Here is a 20,583-nt window from a genome sequence, read left to right as displayed (position 1 = left end):
GCTTCCACGGTCCTTCGCATGGCTGAATACGTTTTATTCGCACGACGCACGCAAGGATCCGCTCACGACCAGCATATATTTGGACCTCGCCCGCCAAGTCGAGACAGCATGACCGCCGAGACCACCGACCACCCATCATCGTTACGCCAACCCAAGTACGACCGCCCGCCAGACCATCAGCCACCCAGCAGTCTCCGTCTCAAGACTACAGGAGTCATTCGGACAGGCTCGTCAGACCATCTCATCGTTTGACGCCGACCGTTAAAGCGAATTCTGGGGGGGGGGGGGGGGGGGGGCGCATGTAGCGGTACCACCGAGTGTCCCTTACTTACCAGACATAATTCCCTTTAACGATGTAGCCGGTGCGGGGTTTTCCTCCTTTGGGAGCGCAGGCTAACACGATGACGTCACGTCGCACATCACGTGACCGTCCCAAGCGCGGGCAAACGCGATGACGTCATCACGCAAGTCACGGGACTGCCTACTCAGTCCTCGTGGCGTCTCCGTCTGGTGAAGGCCTATTTTATGCTCTGCAACCTGTTTGAATTCCTCTGTTCCTGCATTGAAAACCTTTTTGATTGTTCTCCTGGAGTCGAACTCGATTATTAAGTAGGAATTCGTCCAATACCTACATCGGTGACCATGAATACCTACAACCTATTAATTCACAGCACAAATAAACTGTAACACTTTTTTCAGTAACACCACTGTTCCTTGGAACAGCTTAAATCTAAAGAATAACTTAAATCAGCAACAAAGTTAACACTAAGTTCTGTGGCAAGATAAATGCATCCCTTGTGCATTTTCAAAAGAAATATTGAAGCAGAACAAGTTTCTTAACTTACCATTTGTCTTTGCCAGTTCCAGTGCATCTTTACTATCTTGCAAACTGCCTCCTGTAATCATGAACTGAACAAAAGAAAAAATCATTAGGTAAGACAAAGCTTAAATGTACAATGCACACCTTTTTAACAATTTTACCCATTTATACTTATCCGGAGGAAAATGTGTATTCTTAAACATGCAAATGACTCGCAGAATACAAACAAAACATTTAGGAAACAGGAGTTTTATTCTATCACTCAGATAGGGAATAATTATTGGGAGATGCGAGAATAATTTTCAATACAATTCTTATGAATTCTGTGCTTACTGCATTCCATGGCAGACAATGATTCAAATCAGGTTCCCTGTAGGATCTAATACATAATAATGCATGCAGAAAACAAAAAGTGCCTAATATTTTAAATTACAATTCAGACTCAGTACACTACTAGATCACCAAGCACTGCCAGTGAAAGGGGCATTTACACAAGGTACAAGGAAACAAAACAGACTGCTAGAACTATACTCACTGTATAGTTCCAGCAATCGAGGCCTGTTGCCAGCTTTTGTCTAGGTATCCCAATATTCCTACAGGATTTTGTTTAACTTTACTGAGTGATCTGGTAACTCAATATTAACCTATTTCAACATTCAAACAGTATGCAAACAAGATTTAAAAACAAGATTTTGAAGGTTCTTTTCCTCCTTGACATAAAACAGAATTTTGTTTACCTTCTGAACTCCAGTTTTGACAGCTCGCTGTACTACATCCAAAAAGTCATCTGTAAGAGTGCACAAACAGATTCTGTGTCCTAAAACTTCTCATTCGAGACAAGTGATCAGGTGCTTTGACTGGCCAAGCTCCTGGTAATTAAATAATGTTTTTAATACAAGAAGTAATGAAGTGAGTATTAAGGTAATACAAGAAGCAAACACCTATTTTCTCGACATACTGGAGGTTCCATGTGCTGGCTCGCTGGATTCATGGCCACACATTGAGCAGCAATTGCAAATTAAGAATACAGCTTGGTTTTCTCAACGGGAAGTGTTGTATTTCTAGAATCTATCCGAGTTTGTTTTTCTCTCTAATTTTTAATCTTTAGAAACTCAGAGCTGAATTTTGCTGGCACTCAGAGGGCGGGTTCGGAGGTGGGTCCGCTGTCAAAATTCAAAAGATTGACAGCGGGGCGGTATCCCGCTCTAAACCCGCCTCCTTGTGAGTTTCTCTAGTGCCGGTTCTGCCTGCGCTTTGCAGACACGGTACTAAGCGGCGGGTCATGCAATTGTGCTAGTGGAGAGGGTGTTTAAACCAATTTAATCACCATTTTACCAGGTACAAAGCATTTTCCCAAGTTTTCCACGAGGTTCCCATCGCTTGGGGATCACGCCAGGTAAGTATCTCGGGTTCTGAACAACTCTCCATTTCTTTCATTAGGTCACAGCTGCAAAAGTGGTTTAACACCTGCCATTTTATAGCTGGTCACTTTCCAATCTCAGAAGCTTCAGCCTTCAGTATTTGGAAGCCACTTTTGAGCTTTATGCACTTTTGAAGTGTTTGGAGTAATCGCTCTATCCACTGTCACCTCCTTGGAACAATCTATCTCAACATTGACATTACTTCTGTCATCTCAACCTCATCTGCCATCTACTCCATCAGCATCGGTGCCCTTGAAAAAAATCTCACCTTGGTCCTCAGAATCCCACCACGATCAGCCCCAACACCAGCAGCACCAGGCACGCCAGCAGCACCAACAACACCAACCTTCTCCACAATCAACTGATGCTGCACTGGACACAGGGCATCATTACCTGTGCACATTGCTGCCCGGGATGCCAACGATGGCCTCACCATGTCAGGATTTGCTTCACTTAACACCCTGACTGCCACATGATGCACCAGGTTGGCACCACCCCACACCAGCACCATAAAGCATCCCTACAAAGTCCAGGCCATTCCTTTCACACTCAGCACCATTGGGGGAGGGGGAATGTTATGTCTCACCATTCAGTGCAACTCACTAAGACACTTTCAAAGGTGCACACAAACCTGTCCAAGAAGGTAAAGTGACAATAAGGATGCTGGACAACACATTAACAGAAAGTTTACACGAACACTGGCTAAAACACTCAAGTGCCTACCCGTGTGTGTTGTTAGATGGTATGATTGGACTAGGATGAGGGTGAGTGGAGAAGTGATAATGTAGATAGATGGGGATGGGTGGAGGTGCAAGGTAAGTTGGTGTGAATAAGGATGTGCAGGAGTATTGTAGGGGAGGCAGAGTGATGGGGATGTGATGAGTGGCACATGAGGATGAGGTTGAGTGTGGCTTTGCAGTAACGTTTCGTGATCTACCGAGATCATTGAAAGGTTTGCACCACTGCAGCCAGGTACTCCTGACAACATCCCTGCTTGTGCCCTCCTGTGCAATGTGCAACCAGGCTGCGTTGGTGTCCTGGGGAGGTCTGTACTGCCCATGGGAAGGGCAGAGAAGCTCCCTGCATGCTGTGACTCCCTCCATAAGTGGGAGAGCCTGGATGCAGCTGTGCACCTTTGTGCAGTGCTTGTTAGTGTTTGCAGCACCTCAATGCTGAACACTGACAGCAGAACTGTCAAAATCAATTTGAACATGGTCCCTTTAAGGAACCGGCTGATGACGCGTCATCAATGATGTCATCAGACCCGCTTCCTATTAATTGGCCGGGAGCTTCGCAGGGTGGGCCCAATCATCATAAAATTTTGTTGGAGGCCGGGATCGAAACCAATGCAAGGTCCCCACACGCCACGGACGTCGCCCGACCCAGACCCGCCGAGGTTGGAAAAATCCAGCCCATCAGTTAAATTAATTTTGTTTTCTTCGCTTTTACTTTTTTTTCCTCCTCCTGTCAGACTTCAAAATTCTTTCAGAATTTATCTCCTTTACATTTTCTCTCTTTGTTCAGGTAATGAGGAGACAGCTAGGAATGGAAGGACTTGCATTTATGTAGTAACTTATCTTGTCTCAAAAATGTTTCAAGATGCTTCACATGCAATAAATTAGCATGACGTGCAGTTACTGTTAAGTAAGCAAATAGGCAAAGGTGAAGCCTGAAAATATACGAATAAAATGGAGTTTAAAGGATAAACTAGATAGAAGAAATGCAGCAGCAAAGCATATTAACCAGCTAGTGAAAGAGGAGAGCGAAAAAGAATTTTAAGCAAGGATAAAACCAGAATATGCTGGAACTACACAGCAGGTCCAGCAGCATCTGAAAAATTAAAATATGGATTAATGTTTTATGGCAGACCCATCATCTGTTCTGATAATGAAGGATCATATCCAAAGCATTAGCTTGTCTTTTCAGATGCTGATTGATCTGCTGTGTATTTCTAGTACTTTCTGGTTTTAATTCAGAGTTCCAGCATCTGTAACTTTTTTCTTTTTTAATCGATCCAATCTTTAGCTGGAATGGAGTATATCAATTGGGAGATAATTAAAATGCAAAGAAATGAGTACCTCTCCCTCAAGAGCACTTTTTCTGCGCAGTAAACAAAATGCAGTGACTCTTTTAAGGATGAAGCTTTGAGTCTGGTGAGTGAGAACCCTAACAGCAAGTGGTATATTTGGCACACGTAGATATAGATACAGATATTTGGCACAATTAATGTTAGAAATGTGGACAATACCATCTCCTAACTGTAGGTTTACTTGAACATCCAGGTTATCTGGAAGAAGCGTGTAAAAACAATCCAACTGATATTGTGCAGCTAAAGGCAGCATTTAAAAGAGGCTGTTTTATATATGTCTTTCATACTGAAAGAAATTCATATTTTCTCAGTATTTTTCCCTGATTTGTGTAAACTGTTTTTTTTTTTAAAATACAGAATATTTGAATTCAGTTATTATCTCTTTAAAAAAAACGGGCTATAGCTAACCACTGTCATGTTATATTACTTTGTCATCGGGACACGAGTTAGGATTTGCAAATAAGCGTGAATTACTAAAGATAAATCTATACAAGGAGTTAGGATACTCTTACTACCACTAGGGGTCACTCCAAGTACATTAGTGCCAGCACACCAGAACTGCATCAGTTTTCTCTTTATTCTCATTAAAACAAAAGTTCACAGGCAGCTGTATCCCAAGGACAAAAAGCTAGAAGTCTGCTAAATGGCTGAAAATTCTTATCCCTGATTATTTGATGAAGTGGTAATTCTTGGAGATAAGTCAATGTTACATTTGATGCTAAATGGCCCCACCACCTTACTCCTTTCAGCAAGACAAGAAACGAATATGAAATTGGAGCTGGTTATCGCACCACCACTATTAATGACCATTAAAGGGACCAACAGCTTACTGTTTATATATAACATGTCAAACTTCAATAGTATCCAATCAAAATAACGCTTTAAATATATTAGGCTTCTATGCACAAACATAAAAAGCAGCATTTCACAAAAGGTTTGGAAAATGAAAATGCTGTAGGTTACATGTCAAGACTTACCTTGATGTTTTTGAGTACCACGATAAATCCCATGAAACATAGGATCTGTCAGATTTATACCAATATCTGTTTAAAAAGAAATCAAGTATTAAAGAAATGGAAGAGATCAATGGAAAATAAACAGCAATAAAACAAAATGTAGACAAGTGAAAGGATATACACTGAAAGGCAGAGGGAAATTCTGAGAAAATCAACTGTGAACGCCTCTATCGGATTCCCTCACATATTTTAGAACTATGGCACATTACAGTACCCAGTTGAGGAGAAAAACCTCCAAATGCGGTCATAAAATTTTCATGAATTAGCCCAGATAAATACCATCATAGGAACCAACCTGATTGACAATGCACATTCCCAGGTACCTCTGCACTTGTCAAGAACAACATTTTCTGAAGTCTGCAATGGATGCTGTTCATTTGTTAGAAGCACCATGACAATTTATAAACTCTTCCTCATGTACTTTTTCCCACTGTAATCTATCTCTATTTCTTCAGATGCCTCGACACATGCTTGGATGCTGAGAATATGCCAATCTGCTACAAGACTTCTGTCAATGTCCCTTTTTGGCCAGCCACTAGGAAGCACAAGGTCTCAATCTGAGGTGTTAGCTGTGGCTTAGTTGTTAGCACTCTCGCCTCTGAGCCTGTGGGTTCAAGTCCCACTCCAGAGACTTCAGCACAAAATCTAGGTTGACACTCCTGTGCAGTACTCAGAATTGCCATCTTTCGCATAAGATGTTAAACCAAGGCCCCGTCTGCCCTCTCAGGTGGGAATAAAAGATCCCATAGCACCATTCAAAGGGTTCTCCCTGGTGTCCTAGCTATCACATTACTGTTTGTGGGACCTTGCTGTGCGCAAATTAGCTTCAAAAGTACTTCATTGGCGGTAAAGTGCTTTGGATCATTCCGAGGTCGTGAAAGGTGCTATATAAATGCAAATCCATCTTTCTTTCTCTTTCCCCTCCCCCAAAGGGAGATGCCACAGCCTCCATTCCATAGGTTAAATGTTAACGATTTAGCACAACTAGCAGCATGCTTCACATGATGGGAACACATACTGGGAATTCAGGCGGAGATCAGTGCACCTGATTCACGCCATACATGATTTTCCATTCATTAAAACCAACTGATGGAAAACTGTGCCAGCTGCGAATCGGACAAGTCCAGATTCTTGATATGCACTCATTTTCAACACACTGCCCTAAGATCACGTGGCCTTAGAGGGATTACTAAAGTACATTTATCTTAATGAATTTACCCAAAACAGAAGTTAAATCTTAATCTTCACTCTGACAGCCTGAAAAAGTAAGACAAAACTGCTGCAAAGGACAGGTAAAAGTTTTGTATGTAAAAATCAAAGAGGGAGCAATGACTTAAAGCGATGACTATTTCAAATGTTTTTAACACTTTAATACTTTTTTAAAAATGTTTCCTTCCTCCTTGAAGACACTGGCTCATGGCGAGAGTACATTCCAACAAACACCACCCAAGTAGCATTTGTTTACGTGTGAACCTAGAGCGGATTCCAGCCAAGCCTGATACTGTTCTTGCCCTCTTGCAGAGGTCACTGGGTAATAATCAGGGGTCACTGGGTAATAATCAGGAACAGGAATGGTGGCTCATCTTTCTGCTTCCTAGCCCAAGGCACCAATTGTAGTACCCATGTTGCAATGTGCAAAGTAAACTACAATTCCACGTTATACAGTAGCTCACACCCTGCCCATATATTCGAAGACACAGTGCTGTCAACATCGGAAGCAATGGATTTTAGAGCTAACACAGATTGCACAACCATGTAAACATAAAAATAAATGGTTTATTTTTTTTAGGTGATGGACATCAAAACCAAAATCAGTGAATCTCCTTTCTAACAAATGGCATTTGGCAGATCCAAATTAAATCCAGGGCTGCACTGCACCAACTCCAGATATTATGTCCCAGTTTCCAGCATTTCAGTTCTGGTTAGAGGGTTGCATCCATGCTGATTCTCAATCCAGTCAGTTCGTAGACATGTCAAATGGCACTCATGGGCAAAATATTCACTTATTTTGGTTTAAAATGTCACTGTTACAAATCCATAGAATATAAGTTAGCCCACACTGTGTTGAGTTTTGCTACCTTGACACAAGGAATTATTCTAGCCTTGGAGGCAATACAGTGAAGAACAACAAAGACTGACCTGTGAGGGGTAATTAGAGAACACTAGGACTCTTCAATCTTGAAAGAGGGTGATCGAAGGGGAACCTTATTGAAGTATTCAAGATATTATGCCACTGGGCTCAATATCCACCCCCTCCATCACCAGCACACTATGGCTGGAGTATGTACTGTTGGATAAGTCTTTTACTCTTTAAAGATTCATAAAGCTAGAGACAGTAATAAGTCTGATAATTTACTTCATTTATTATTGACAAAATCATAATGTTAAACAACCTAAACATAGCAGCGCACATTATCCTGACGTCTAAAACTTGTGTGTGTGGAATTAATGAGGAACCGTGAAGATGGCTTCTCCGAGCCTGTTCACACCACCGGGCTTCGAAGGTAGCAAGAGGTCTCTTCCTTTCTAACCAAGTAAAAATGTGGCATCTCTCTTTATAATCTTCTTCCTGCTGGATGCAACACGACCTGATGTTTTATGACCACCCAGTTGTTTGAACCAATTGGCAAACAGAGATGAGAGGCCCCATGTCTTTTCACGCCATATTGTTACTTCCTATCACTGCCTTTCTCTTGCCATAGTTTTGTTGTAAACAATCTTTGATGCATGCTCTAATCGCAACATATTGGGCTGGAATTTGCTGTGGGTAATAATGGCAAACTAACAACGTCGCCGTTATTACCCCTTTGAAACTGACTGCAACGTCAGGATATAGCGCATGCGCATCTAAATGCGGAAATCCTGAAGTTGTAGTCAGTCATTGATGCACCCGCCCCCATAGCCGGTAATCAGTGACAGTGACGGAAACATGGGCTTTTCCACAGTAATATCGCTGTTAACTACCCCATTAAATGTTGAATTGTTGAATTAGGTGTAACTGTGGTTTTAACTGCTAAACAAACATTATGACCCTGAAAAACTAATTTTAATTTTGTAGAGTGTCAAATTTCTTCATTATGATAAAAATTACAATTTTTAAGAAACTTTTTTTAAAAAATCAATTTTTTTTTTTTTTTTTTTTTTTTTTTTTTAAGGTGTTTGCGCATGATATTTCAAGTTCCACCTTATCCCTATGTATGAGATCCAATCTTTCTTTTGCTCTCTGTAACATTTTTAAAGTCAGGATAAAAGCAGGTTTTCATTTCCTGCTTCCCTGCATGAGAATTCTGCAATGTGATTGGCTGCTTAGACAGCTTGTTGACGTCACAGCAGAGCGCTCTAGGGATTCCCTATTCTATTGCACGGAAATCACTTACGTGTCAAAAAAGGCAAACCTCTCGCAGAGAAGCTGTGGGCACTTTCTTTGGGGCCACTGACCGCAAATTTCAGGCCATTGCCTTTTATATTGCAGCAACCTTCTGCTTTCACGCTACCCCCTGCTGTGATGAAAAGCCCGTGTTTTAAAAGCTTGTGTTTCAATCTTAATAATTAATAATTCTTTAAGCTCAATATTTCTCCACCTACCCTATTTATTTACATCTGCTGATCTTTACAGTACAATGTCCTTGGTCCTGAAATTCATCCTTCTCCAATGTTATTAGCATCATTGAAGGGAAAAGACAGGCTTTTCGAGTACACGATTTAAACTAATTCAGTCTACATTACTGTTTAGTCTTTGTTAGTAACAAACGTAATGTCAAAACATTGATGATCTTGCATGTACGATCTACTGGATGTACTGCAGAAACTAACCAAGGTTACTTCGACAGCAGTTCCGTCCCATGTGAGCGCTACAACCAAGGACAAGATCAGTAATGTCGGAGAACACCATCACCACCAAGTTCCCTCTAGGTCACTCGCTATCCTGACTTGGGCACATTTCATTGTTCTTTCATTGTCGCTTTTTCAATATCCTGGAACTCCCTACCCAACACCATTGTGGGACCACCTTCACCCAGAGGACTGTGACAGTTCAAAAGGGCCCAACACCACCACCTTCTCAGGGCAACTAGGGATGGGGGAGGGGGGGAAATGTGGACTTACCAGCGTCGCCCACACACCGAGAACAAAAAAAAAAGTAAATCTGGACCATTACTTTTAAGGTAATACGATGGCTGTAGGGCAAGTGAACGGAGTTCAACCAAGGGCCGAGTTTAGGACTGATGGCAGGAAGAAAAAATCAACATTTAGAACACATTTCTGGGCAAAGTGAAAGAAAGATTTGCATTTATGTAGCAACTTTCACAACCTTAGGACATCCCAAAGCGTTTTACAGCCAATGACTTTTGAAGTGTAGTCACTGTTGGAAATGTGGCAGACACATTGCTGTTTGTGGGAGCTTGCTGTGCGCAATGTGATAACAACCAGATAATGTTTTTTAGTGATGCTGATTAGGGGATAAATATTGGCCAAGACACCGGGGATAACTCCCCTGCTCTTTTTGCATTTCATTTCTGGGCAAAGTGAAGACAAAACCCCCCATGCTGGGGGGACATTTCGTTTTGGTGGGGGAGCCGGCTTGGGGCCGTGTCACCAATCATTGGCAGGGCCGGCTGGAGCGGGGGTGGGACAGTCCCGGCTGGAGCGGGGGTGGGACAGTCCCGGCTAGGCGGGTCCCCGGCTGCAAGGAGACACCGGCAGCGGCCCGAGGAGCTGGAAGCCGACTGAGCCCCGCCCACAGGCCGGCCTCGGCCGCTTCAGGTGAGGGTTGGTCCACGAACCCCGCTCCCACGAAGGTTAAATGTCCCCCCGGCCCGGGATCACGTTTTGTTTCTCTCTGGTAAACACTCACCGACGAAGGTGAAGGTCCCCATCCTCCGCACGGCGGGGAAGCGGGCCGCCATCCGCTCCCGGAACTGCTTCACCCCAGCACTGACCTCCAACCTCTGACCTCAGGAGGCGGGCAATTTGAACCGCAAACCCTGCACTTGGAGCAAGAAGTCAGCCGCCCCTAGCCAAGGTTGGCCCCACAGAGCGCCCAATCACACGTTCCTATTGGGAAAAAAATGGGACCCGCTTAGTTGTAAATTATCTGCTAAAAATAACGGTGGATTGTACATTGAAACGGGTTTGCAATCTGTGTCAGTTTGTGTAATCTGATCACAGATTCACTGGTAATGTTCCCTTAGTATATTCCTTAAGGGTACATTCACATAAGTTTAGCGTTGGTGGCAAGTGGCTTTGGCTTCACACTGGCTCCAAACTTGTGGAATATAAATCATATGTTGCCTCACAGCGCCAGGGACCCGGGTTCGAATCCGGCCTCGGGTGACTGTCTGTGTGGAGTTTGCACATTCTCCCCGTGTTTGCGTGGGTTTTCTCCGGGTGCTCCGGTTTCCTCCCACAGTCCAAAGATGTGCGGGTTAGGTTGATTGGCTATGATAAATTGACCCTTAGTGTTAGGGGGATTAAATACGTGGGGTTACGGGGATAGGGTGGGGTGTGTGTTGGTGTGGGGGTTGCGGGGATCGGGTGGGATGTGTGTCGGTGCAGGCTCGATGGGCCGAGGTGGCCTCTATCTGCACTGTGTGATTTCTGTGATATGCTAAGGCTCAAACTGACTCGGAAATGTAGTCATAGCGTCATAATGGCACAGAAGGTGGCCATTCGGCCCATCGAGTCTGTGCCGGCTCTCAGTAGAGCAATCCAGTAAGTCCCATTTCCCCGCTCTATCCCCGTAGCCCTGCAAGTTTATTTCCCTCAAGTGCCTATCCAGTCTCCCCTTGAAAACATTGAGTGTCTCCGCTTCCACCACTTCCGTCGGCAGCAAGTTCCAGGTCCTCACCACTTGCTGCATAAAAATTGTTTTCCCTCACATCACCCCTGTATCTCTTGCCCAAAACCTTAAATCTGTGTCCCCTAGTCCTTGTGCCATCAACTAGTGGGAACAGCCTTTCCCCATCTAGCCTATCCAAACCCGTCATAATATTGTACACCTCTACCAAATCACCCCTCAACCTCCTTTGCTCTAATGAAAACAAATCCAGCTTCTCCAACCTGTCCTTGTAGATAAGATCCCCCATCCTCAGAACCATTCTGGTAAATCTCCTTTGCACCCTCTCAAGGGCCTTCACATCCTTCCTAAAGTGTAGTGACCAGAACTGGATGCAATACTCCAGTTGTGGCCTAACTAGCGCTTTATAAAGGTTCAGCATAACTTCTCTACTTTTGTACTCAATACCTCTATTTATGAAGCCCAAGATCCGATATGCTTTGCTAACTACTCTCTCAATATGTCCTGCCACCTTCAGGGACTTATGTACATTAACCCCCAGGTCCCCCTGTCCCTGCACACTCTTTAAAACTGTGCCATTAAGTGTATATCGCCTCTCCCTGTTCCTTCTGCCAAAATGCATCACCTCACACTTCTCTGTATTAAATCCCATCTGCCCATTCTGCTAGCCTTTCTATGTCCTGTTGCAGTCGATTGGTATCATCCTCACTGTTTGCCACACCCCCAAGTTTGGTGTCATCAGCAAATTTAGAAATTCTACTCTGTATTCCAATATCCAGGTCATTTATATATATCAAAAAAAGCAGTGGCCCCAGCACTGACTCTTGGGGAACACCACTGTCTACCATCCTCCAGTCTGAAAAACAGCCATTTACCACAACTCGCTATCCAAGCTGCCACTGACCCATCACTTCCATGAGCCTCAATTTTGTTAACCAGCCTTGTTGTGTCTGTGTATAATAAGACACAGACTGCAGGAGAACGGTACAACAGGTGTTTACTCAACGCTGGAACTGATCTGTACAGATAACTACTCAGGGCTATAGACAGGTGTGGTCACTGCCGGTACTGCAGTATACATGAGCTGTAGAAGATAGTTTCCCCCCTTAAAGGTATATACATTACAATTCCTCCCCTTTTAGATTAACAGTACCATAACACTCATTTAACAATTAAATATCAAACTAATTACAATTAACACTTTTAACATGCAACATTAGCTGAAAATAGTCTATTTATATATTCAGTCTTTGGGGAGGCTTCCTGATCCTTTCTGGATAGCGCCTTTCCCGAGTGTCTTGCTCTTGGTGCGGAGGCGATTCTGGCCCCCTGTCGTCGGTTGGTTCATCAGCTTCCGATGCTACTTTCTGGGGTAGATGCGACCTGTACGTCAGGTTCATCACCAGGTACGTATGAGCGAGGCATGGGGTTGACTTGTTCCTGTGACTCTAGGATCTGGTCAGCATGGCGTCTCACGATGCTCTCCCCAACGTCCACTGTGTACATTAGTGGGCCCTGCCGTGTGCATATCGTTCCTGGCTGCCATTTTTCTGTTCGGTAGTCGCGGGCCAAGACTGGTTGCCCTACATTGAAGCTCCTTGTTGGCTTCTCATGGATGTGCTGGAATTGCTTACTCTCAACATCTCTTCGTACGTTTGGTCTGAGCAAATCCAGGCGAGACCTTAACCTTCGGTTAAAGAACATCATGGCTGGGGCCTGGTTGGTGACTGCATGTGTCGCATTCCGGTAGGCGAACAGGAAATTGTCCACCTTGTGCTGCAGCGGAATGTTGTCATTGTACATAGCTTTTATTGCCTTCTTAAAGGTTTGTACGAACCTCTCAGCCAATCCATTTGTGGCTGGATGATACGGGGCGGATGTGTAATGCCTTACCCCATTCTTTTTCAAGAACCTCCGGAACTCATCGGACACAAACTGTGGTCCGTTGTCGGAGCAAATCTGTTCTGGCAAGCCATTCCTGGCAAAAATGGTCCGTAGGACTGCAATAGTTTTCTCCGTGGTGGTGGAGGACATTTTGATGACCTCAGGCCATTTCGAGTGCGCATCCACGGCTATTAAAAACATTGACTCCATGAATGGACCAGCAAAATCAATATGCACCCGTTGCCATGGAGATGAGGGCCACTCCCATGGGTGTAGAGGGGCCTGTGGTGGTGCATTTTGGACTTTCTGGCATCCTGAGCAGCTCTTGGTCAGGTCCTCGATTTGTTTATCGATTCCCGGCCACCACACATAAGCCCTGGCTAGGCTTTTCATTTTTACCCCCCCCAGATGACCCTCATGAAGCTCATTGAGCACTCTCTCCCTTAACTTGGGTGGAATTACCACTCGGGATCCACACATCAAGGTCCCCTGGCACACTGACAGCTGTTCTCTCCTTGTCGAGAATGCTGGCAACAGTGAGTCGCCATGTGCTGGCCATCCCTTCACCGTCAAATCATATACCCGAGACAGTGTTGGGCATTTCGGGTTTCCTTTTCGATACAAGCGTTAGTTACCGGTAGGTATTCAACTATAGTCGAATGGAATATTTCGACAGGATCCACTGCTGGTGCTTCCTCCGCAGTAGGCAGTGGCAGGCGTGATAGCCCATCAGCATTTCCCTGCTGTTTTGTGCCCTTATATTCAATCTCATAGTGGTGCGCCCCTAGAAAAAGTGACCATCTTTGTAGTCGTTGCGCAGTCATCACCGGAACGCCCTTCTTCGGATTAAAAATGGAGACAAGAGGCTGGTGATCAGTCAGCAAGGTGAATTTCTGCCCGTGCAGATAGTGATTGAACTTTTTCACTCCCCACACTAGGCTGAGGGCCTCCCTGTCAATCTGGGCATAGTTACGCTCAGCTGAGGTTAGTGATCGTGACGCAAAGGCTATTGGCCTCTCTGAGCCGTCCGAGAATTTGTGCGACAGCACCGCTCCAATGCCATAGGGTGACGCATCACATGCCAACCGAATTGGTAATGCCGGGTCGTAATGGGCCAATACCTCTTTCGATGTGATTAGTGTTTTGCTCTTCTGGAAAGCTCATCTACATTCGTCACTCCACTTCCATGGCACCCCAGTTTGCAGTAGGGCGTTCAGTGGGTGTAGTATTGTAGACAAATTTGGCAAGAACTTATGGTAGTAGTTTACCAGCCCGAGGAACGACCTCAGTTGTGACACATTTTCCGGTGCTGGAGCCTTGACTACTGCCTCAGTCTTCTCTGGGGACTTATGTAACCCCTCTTTATCGATAACGTGGCCACAATACGAGATCTGTTTTCTAAAAAACTCGCATTTGGGGCGGTTAGCTCGGAGCCCCTATTCCTGCAAACTAGTGAGCACCTGCTCCAGGTTGGCAAGGTGATCACTGTCATTTTCGCCCGTGACCAGGATGTCGTCCAAGTAACACTGGGTCCCTGGGATCCCTTGCCGGATTTGTTCCATTGCCCTCTGCCAAATAGCCGGAGCTGATGCTACCCCGAATACCAGCCGGTTGTATTGGTAGAGACCTTTATGGGTGTTGATTGTGAGGTATTTTTTTGATGCTTCTTCTACCTCCATTTGCAGATACGGCTGGGCCAGATCGATCTTAGTGAAGCATTTCCCTCCAGATAGCGAGGCGAAAATATCTTCAATCCGCGGAAGTGGATATTGTACGGTGTGAAGGACCGGGTTCACTGTTACCTTAAAGTCCCCACAGATGCGAACCTTCCTTGGTTCCCCAGGCGTGCTGCTCAATGACTTTTTCATCACAGGGACGATGGGTGTAGCCCACTCGCTCCAGTCTACCTTGGACAGTACACCTGAATGTTCCAGACTCTCCAGCTCTGCTTCGACGGCTGGGCGGATCGCGGCCTTAAAACATTTTGGGCTTGCGTTTTCTTCAATTTTAATCGTCACTGTTGTTATGTTCATTAATAAATAGACATTCTTATTATGAACACAGCTAGCTTTTGCTAGTTATTTTATTGAGCACATGTGGACTTGTACAGCATCTTGTAGAGGCTTCCATCTTGACTGCTGCCTTGTGGGTAGCCTAGCCTCATGGGTAATGTAGTCTTGATATAATATATAGCTGGGTAGTGTAGTCTTATACATACAGCTATATACAGCTCTACGGCTCCACCTAGTGTCCACTATAGAATGACATGCTATTGATCACTACATCCCCCTTTCTTTGAGGTTTAACAAAATCAATATCAATCAACTTTCAAGAAAACAATAAAGATAATATCAGTAACACTTTTCTTAGTGCTCTATAAACATAAACATTTTCAAAACAGTCAACACATTTTCAAAGCTTTACATTGTACTCAAAGATTAAGTCTATCAGGCTCTTTTACTTCACATGTGGATCTTCTCAACACGGGTAAGTCTGATGTGTCTTCATGAGATTGTTCTGGCGGTGAATGACAAGATGCAGTTGCGGCATTGTCATCAATCTGGTCTTGAATAGTCTCTTGTGTTTTTAGGAGGGAACGGCGGTTCCTCCTGAGAATCTGTCCTTCCTCAGTTCTAACTGTATGACCTTGGTCCTACTTCCTCAAGAACTGTAGCTTTCCTGTTCCATGCATCTGGATCCTCAATCCTGACAACATCATCCCTTGTCAATGGTTTTAGAGTTTTGGATGACGTGGTATGATTTCTGTTTCAGCTTTAACAGTTGAAGTCTCTGTCTCAGTTCCTCACTTTGCTGTTCTTTTGCACAGCAGGGTAGCGTGGTGCGCAACTTGCGACCCATTAGTAGTTCAGCAGGTGAAGAACCACAGTCTAAAGGTGAGGCTCGGTAGCTCAGCAGGGCGAGATAAGGATCAGACTTGCTTTCTGTCGCTTTCTTCAGTAGCTGCTTGAGAACTTGAACACCTTTCTCTGCCTTACCATTTGACTGAACATACAAAGGACTGGATGTGATGTGCTGAAAGTCATAATGTGCTGCAAACTGTTGCCACTCCTTACACTTGAAGCACGGACCATTGTCGCTGTGCTGTCTCTCCCTCTAACTTAACCTTACTGTATGTACATAACCTACTTATATATGTATAACTTACCTGTTAGGGCCGTTGCCCCTTTAACTCACCGTTTAGGGCCATTGCCCCTTTAAGACGCGCCTTAGCGTGCTGACGTCACGTCACGTACGACGTGACGTGCGTGAGGCGGCTGCCGGCCCGACTCGGCTCTCCAGAAAGGCTGCCGGCACAGCCCGGCCCAGCGTCTTCGGCCGCATCGATCAGCCGCCGGGAGCGCCGCTATCTTCCGCTCCCGCGGCAAGCACCGGCCCAGCCTGGCCTCCAGCTCCTGCTCCCGACCTAGGCCCCAACGGCCAGCGACGCAACTACCGGCAAACGCGACGACGTCACGACCCCGAGCGTGATGAGGTCACCACGCTCCCCACGGCACTGCAAGTTCATTCCTCGTGGAGCTGCCGCCGGAACAAGACCTGCGCCACGGTGCTCCTCGGTTGTATTGTCCCCATGCTTCAGTCTTGGAAATTGTTTGTCTGTGAGTACTTAGAATGCTATAGACGATTAGCGTACACTGCATGTTGTAGAAAATGTTTAGTTGTAACTTTCTCTGTCTAGCTGGTTAACTAGCAGCCGTATTTGATACACTATGTACAGGGCTAATTTAAAGAGAATGCCTTCCAGCTTGCTAAATGTAATTCGTTGCCAGATGTACCGTGTTGCCCAGGCGTACCTAAATTTGTGTATACATATCAATTATGCGTCTGTATACTAATGTGTCCTTCCATTTCTGTGTTGTATTTCAGTTTTACAGTAAGAATCTTTCAAGAAAAGTCAAGCCTTGTGATTTTATTGGAAGATATCGAGTTGTTCGCTATCTGTCTAGCTCTGCATAGGATCGCGTTGCGAGGGCAGAACAGTAAAAAGACAACAGCACAGCGGGCTCAAGCACAGGAAGATACCACTCAGCTACCATGAGTCTACGCTCAGGAAAACAATATACTCTAGAGGAAGTCGACCAGCCAATCGAGAAGAATGAGCCTCTCCCAGCAAACGAGGCCAAGTCACAGTCCTCTAAAGCAGCCTCTAGAACATCTCGGTGGTCCAGCAGACCGTCGTCACCGACAGCTCTCCCAGCAAACGATGCCAAGTCACAGTTCTCTAAAGTATCCTCTAGGTCATCTCGGCGGTCCAGCAGACCGTCGTCATCGACAGCTTCTACAGCCGCCAAAGCACGTGCCAAGGCAAAGGCCACCCAGGCGCAATTGTCCTTCGCTGAAAAAGAAGCTGACCTCATGAAGCAGAGAGCCGACCTCGACGCTAGTATGATGAAGCAGAAAGCTGACCTTGTAAAGCAGAGAGCTGATCTCGCTGCCATTCTCCACATTCTCCAAAGCCAGAGAGCTGCCGCTAAAGCCGAAGCCGCAGCTTACGAAGAAGATGAGGAGAGCGAACGCGGGGAGCCCAGCCAGGAAACATATGACCTGGAACAGCCCCTCAGTCCAGTGCAACGTACAAATGAGTATGTCCAACAACACTCCAAAGTGTTCCCAAAGGAAACATTCAGGTATCTCGACGTAGAACTAGCTACTCACCACAGCAACAAACGGCCCGTTTCCGGAGACACTGAGCTTAAAAGAGAAGAAACGAGTAAGACTCGCCTGCAGAGACCTCCACAACACTCGGCCAATCCAGCTAAGCAGTCCTCGCCCGAGCTGCAAGGCGCACAAGACTTCGCCAGGTACCTCACTCGCCGAGAATTATTAAGTTCAGGCCTCCTAGAATTCGATGACCGCCCTGAAAATTATTGGTCATGGAGAGTATCCTTCCTGAGTACCACCAAGGACTTGAATCTGTCAGCCAGAGAAGAACTAGACTTGATGACAAAGTGGCTCGGAGCCGAGTCGTCAAGGCAGGCGAAGAGAATTCGCTCAGCGCACGTCCTCAATCCCACAGCAGGCCTCAACCTGGTTTGGCAACGTCTCGACGACTGTTATGGGACACCAGAAGTCATCGAACACGCACTGCTCAAGAAGCTTGAGGACTTCCCGAAGCTAACCAACAAGGATAATGTCGAGCTCAGAGAACTGGGCGACATTCTCCTCGAACTGGAGTGTGCCAAGGGAGAAGGTTACCTGACCGGCCTCTCGTATTTGGATACGGCTCGCGGGGTAAACCCAATAGTGGAAAAGCTCCCCCACAACCTTCAAGAGAAATGGATAGCTAAGGGATCCAAGTACAAGGAGGAAAATGGAGTGGCATTTCCCCCCTTCTCTCTCTTCTCCAGGTTTGTCCAACAACAGGCAAGGGTGAGGAATGATCCAAGTTTCGCTTTCTCCACCTCCAGCAGTTACGCTCCTTCGAGAACAGAGAAACCCACAAAGGACAGCAACAAAGCCTCTGTGAGTGTGCACAAAACAGAGGTTCCAGCCGAACCCTCAGTCAACCAATCCAGTTCTGCTGGGAATGAAGTGGATGACCCAGATCGTCAGTGTCCTATACACAAGAAGCCCCACCCACTCAAAAAGTGTCGAAGCTTTAGAAACAAGCCCATTGATGAGCGCACGTCATACCTGAAAGAGAACCGCATCTGCTTCAGGTGTTGTGGGTCGACTACGCACATGGCAAAAGACTGCAAGGCGACAATCAAGTGCCTTGAGTGCAACAGCGAAAAACACATAGCAGCCCTGCATCCAGGTCCTCCTCCGTCAACCACCGAGAGCGCCGCGGTTGACAAAGAGGATAGCGGGGAGCAAAGCGAAAGCACATCTTCAGTCACCTCCAAGTGTACAGAGGTTTGCGGAAATGCAAGCAGCCCACGCTCATGCTCCAAAATCTGCTTGGTTAAAGCATATCCTGCAGGGAGAAAGGAGAAGGCAATCAAAATATATGCAGTGCTCGACGAACAAAGCAACAAGTCCCTAGCGAAGACGGAATTCTTCAATCTCTTCGACGTCAAGGCCAGCACCGCTCCGTACACGCTAAAAACCTGTGCAGGGACAACAGAGACTACGGGTAGGAGAGTCGGGAACTTCATGATCGAGTCCATGGATGGGAAACTACAGCTTCCCCTCCCCACCTTGATTGAGTGCGACATGATGCCAGAGGACAGGACGGAAATCCCCTCCCTAGAGGTCGCACGCCATCAGCCCCACCTACAGCCAATTGCCAATAAGATTCCAGCTGTGGACCCGGACGCTCCAATCCTCCTACTCTTGGGAAGAGACATCTTAAGGGTGCACAAGGTACGTGAGCACATCAACGGGCCCCACGATGCTCCCTATGCGCAGCGGCTTGACTTGGGATGGGTCCTCGTGGGTGGAGTTTGCCTGGGAACAGTCCACAAACCAGCGGATGTCAGCGTCTATAAAGCAAACGTGTCGCGCAACGGTCGCACATCCTGTCTCAGCCCATGCCCAAACAGGATCCAGGTAAAGGAGGACTACGACGACATGACGCAGCATCATAGGTCAACCTCCTCTGCCTGTGAGGAAGAGGCAGGCCCCACTGTGAGCACAGATGGCCTAGGATGCTCAGTGCTTGAAAGGTCCAAGGACGATAGACACAGCTGGGCGGCACCCCTGCCGTTTCGCCCTCCTGGACGCCGTCTTCCGAGTAGCGGGGAGCAGGCTGCGGGGCGCCTCTGCTCGCTCAGGAGAACCCTGGTGCCGGGGTCCACCGACCCAGACACGCCTGCAGTCCCCACCCCAGCGATGCTCCTGACTCAAAAGATGAGTGCTATTTCAGCTCCCTCTGGAAACTTCGACACGGCCGAGCTGCACGGGAAGCAGTGGAAGCAAGTACAGCGTCATGCAGACACTTCTTGGAAGAGATGGGGAGGAGAGTATTTGCCCACCCTACAGAGCCATAGGAAATGGACAGAAGACAAGCCGAATGTCAAAGTGAGAGATGTCGTCTTGCTGAAAGACAGCCAAGCACACAAACGAATGGCCAGTGGGACTGGCCGTCAAAACTCTGCCGAGCAGGGACAAGAGGGTCCGCAAGGTGGAGGTGAAGATCGTCAAGGAAGAGACTGTCAAGGTGTTTCTGAGGCCAGTCTCAGAGATCGTAGTCCTCCTTTCCGAAGAAATCTAGAGAACGGACTCTGAGCGTGTAGCAGCCAAAGGACGTTTTCTCCAGGTTATTTTGTATCTGTAGTGGTACAAATGGAATTGTACCAAGCGGGGAGTGTGCTGTCTCTCCCTCTAACTTAACCTTACTGTATGTACATAACCTACTTATATATGTATAACTTACCTGTTAGGGCCGTTGCCCCTTTAACTCACCGTTTAGGGCCATTGCCCCTTTAAGACGCGCCTTAGCGTGCTGACGTCACGTCACGTACGACGTGACGTGCGTGAGGCGGCTGCCGGCCCGACTCGGCTCTCCAGAAAGGCTGCCGGCACAGCCCGGCCCAGCGTCTTCGGCCGCATCGATCAGCCGCCGGGAGCGCCGCTATCTTCCGCTCCCGCGGCAAGCA

At 46.4% G+C, this 20,583-nt stretch overlaps 1 protein-coding gene across 3 annotated transcripts; it reads right to left on the bottom strand.

Moving 5' to 3' along the window:
* Window positions 1-335: 335 nt before the first annotated feature.
* Window positions 336-10,360, bottom strand: LOC147081176 (deoxyribonuclease TATDN1-like). Of its 3 annotated transcripts, XM_085980909.1 has the most exons (5): window positions 9,656-9,981; window positions 9,451-9,566; window positions 5,308-5,373; window positions 1,558-1,607; window positions 336-909 (listed from the first exon to the last, which is right to left on the bottom strand). In XM_085980909.1, the coding sequence occupies exons 1-5, from the start codon at window positions 9,856-9,858 to the stop codon at window positions 766-768; spliced, it is 579 nt and encodes a 192-aa protein (XP_085837035.1). In that variant the 5' UTR covers window positions 9,859-9,981; the 3' UTR covers window positions 336-765. The 3 variants fall into 3 exon arrangements, 2 of the variants coding, with proteins under 2 accessions (XP_085837035.1, XP_085837036.1); XR_015076798.1 differs by lacking the exons at window positions 9,451-9,566; window positions 9,656-9,981 and adding an exon at window positions 10,199-10,360 and having other exon boundaries at window positions 1,558-1,689; XM_085980910.1 differs by lacking the exons at window positions 9,451-9,566; window positions 9,656-9,981 and adding an exon at window positions 10,199-10,359 and having other exon boundaries at window positions 751-909.
* Window positions 10,361-20,583: the final 10,223 nt, after the last annotated feature.

This window comes from Somniosus microcephalus, unplaced genomic scaffold (assembly GCF_052327205.1).
Source record: "Somniosus microcephalus isolate GS21.2 unplaced genomic scaffold, FLI_Smic_1.0 scaffold703, whole genome shotgun sequence".
NCBI classification, from domain to species: Eukaryota; Metazoa; Chordata; class Chondrichthyes; order Squaliformes; family Somniosidae; genus Somniosus; species Somniosus microcephalus.
Note: the sequence above shows the minus strand (reverse complement) of the source record. Positions and strands in the feature narration are given on the sequence as shown.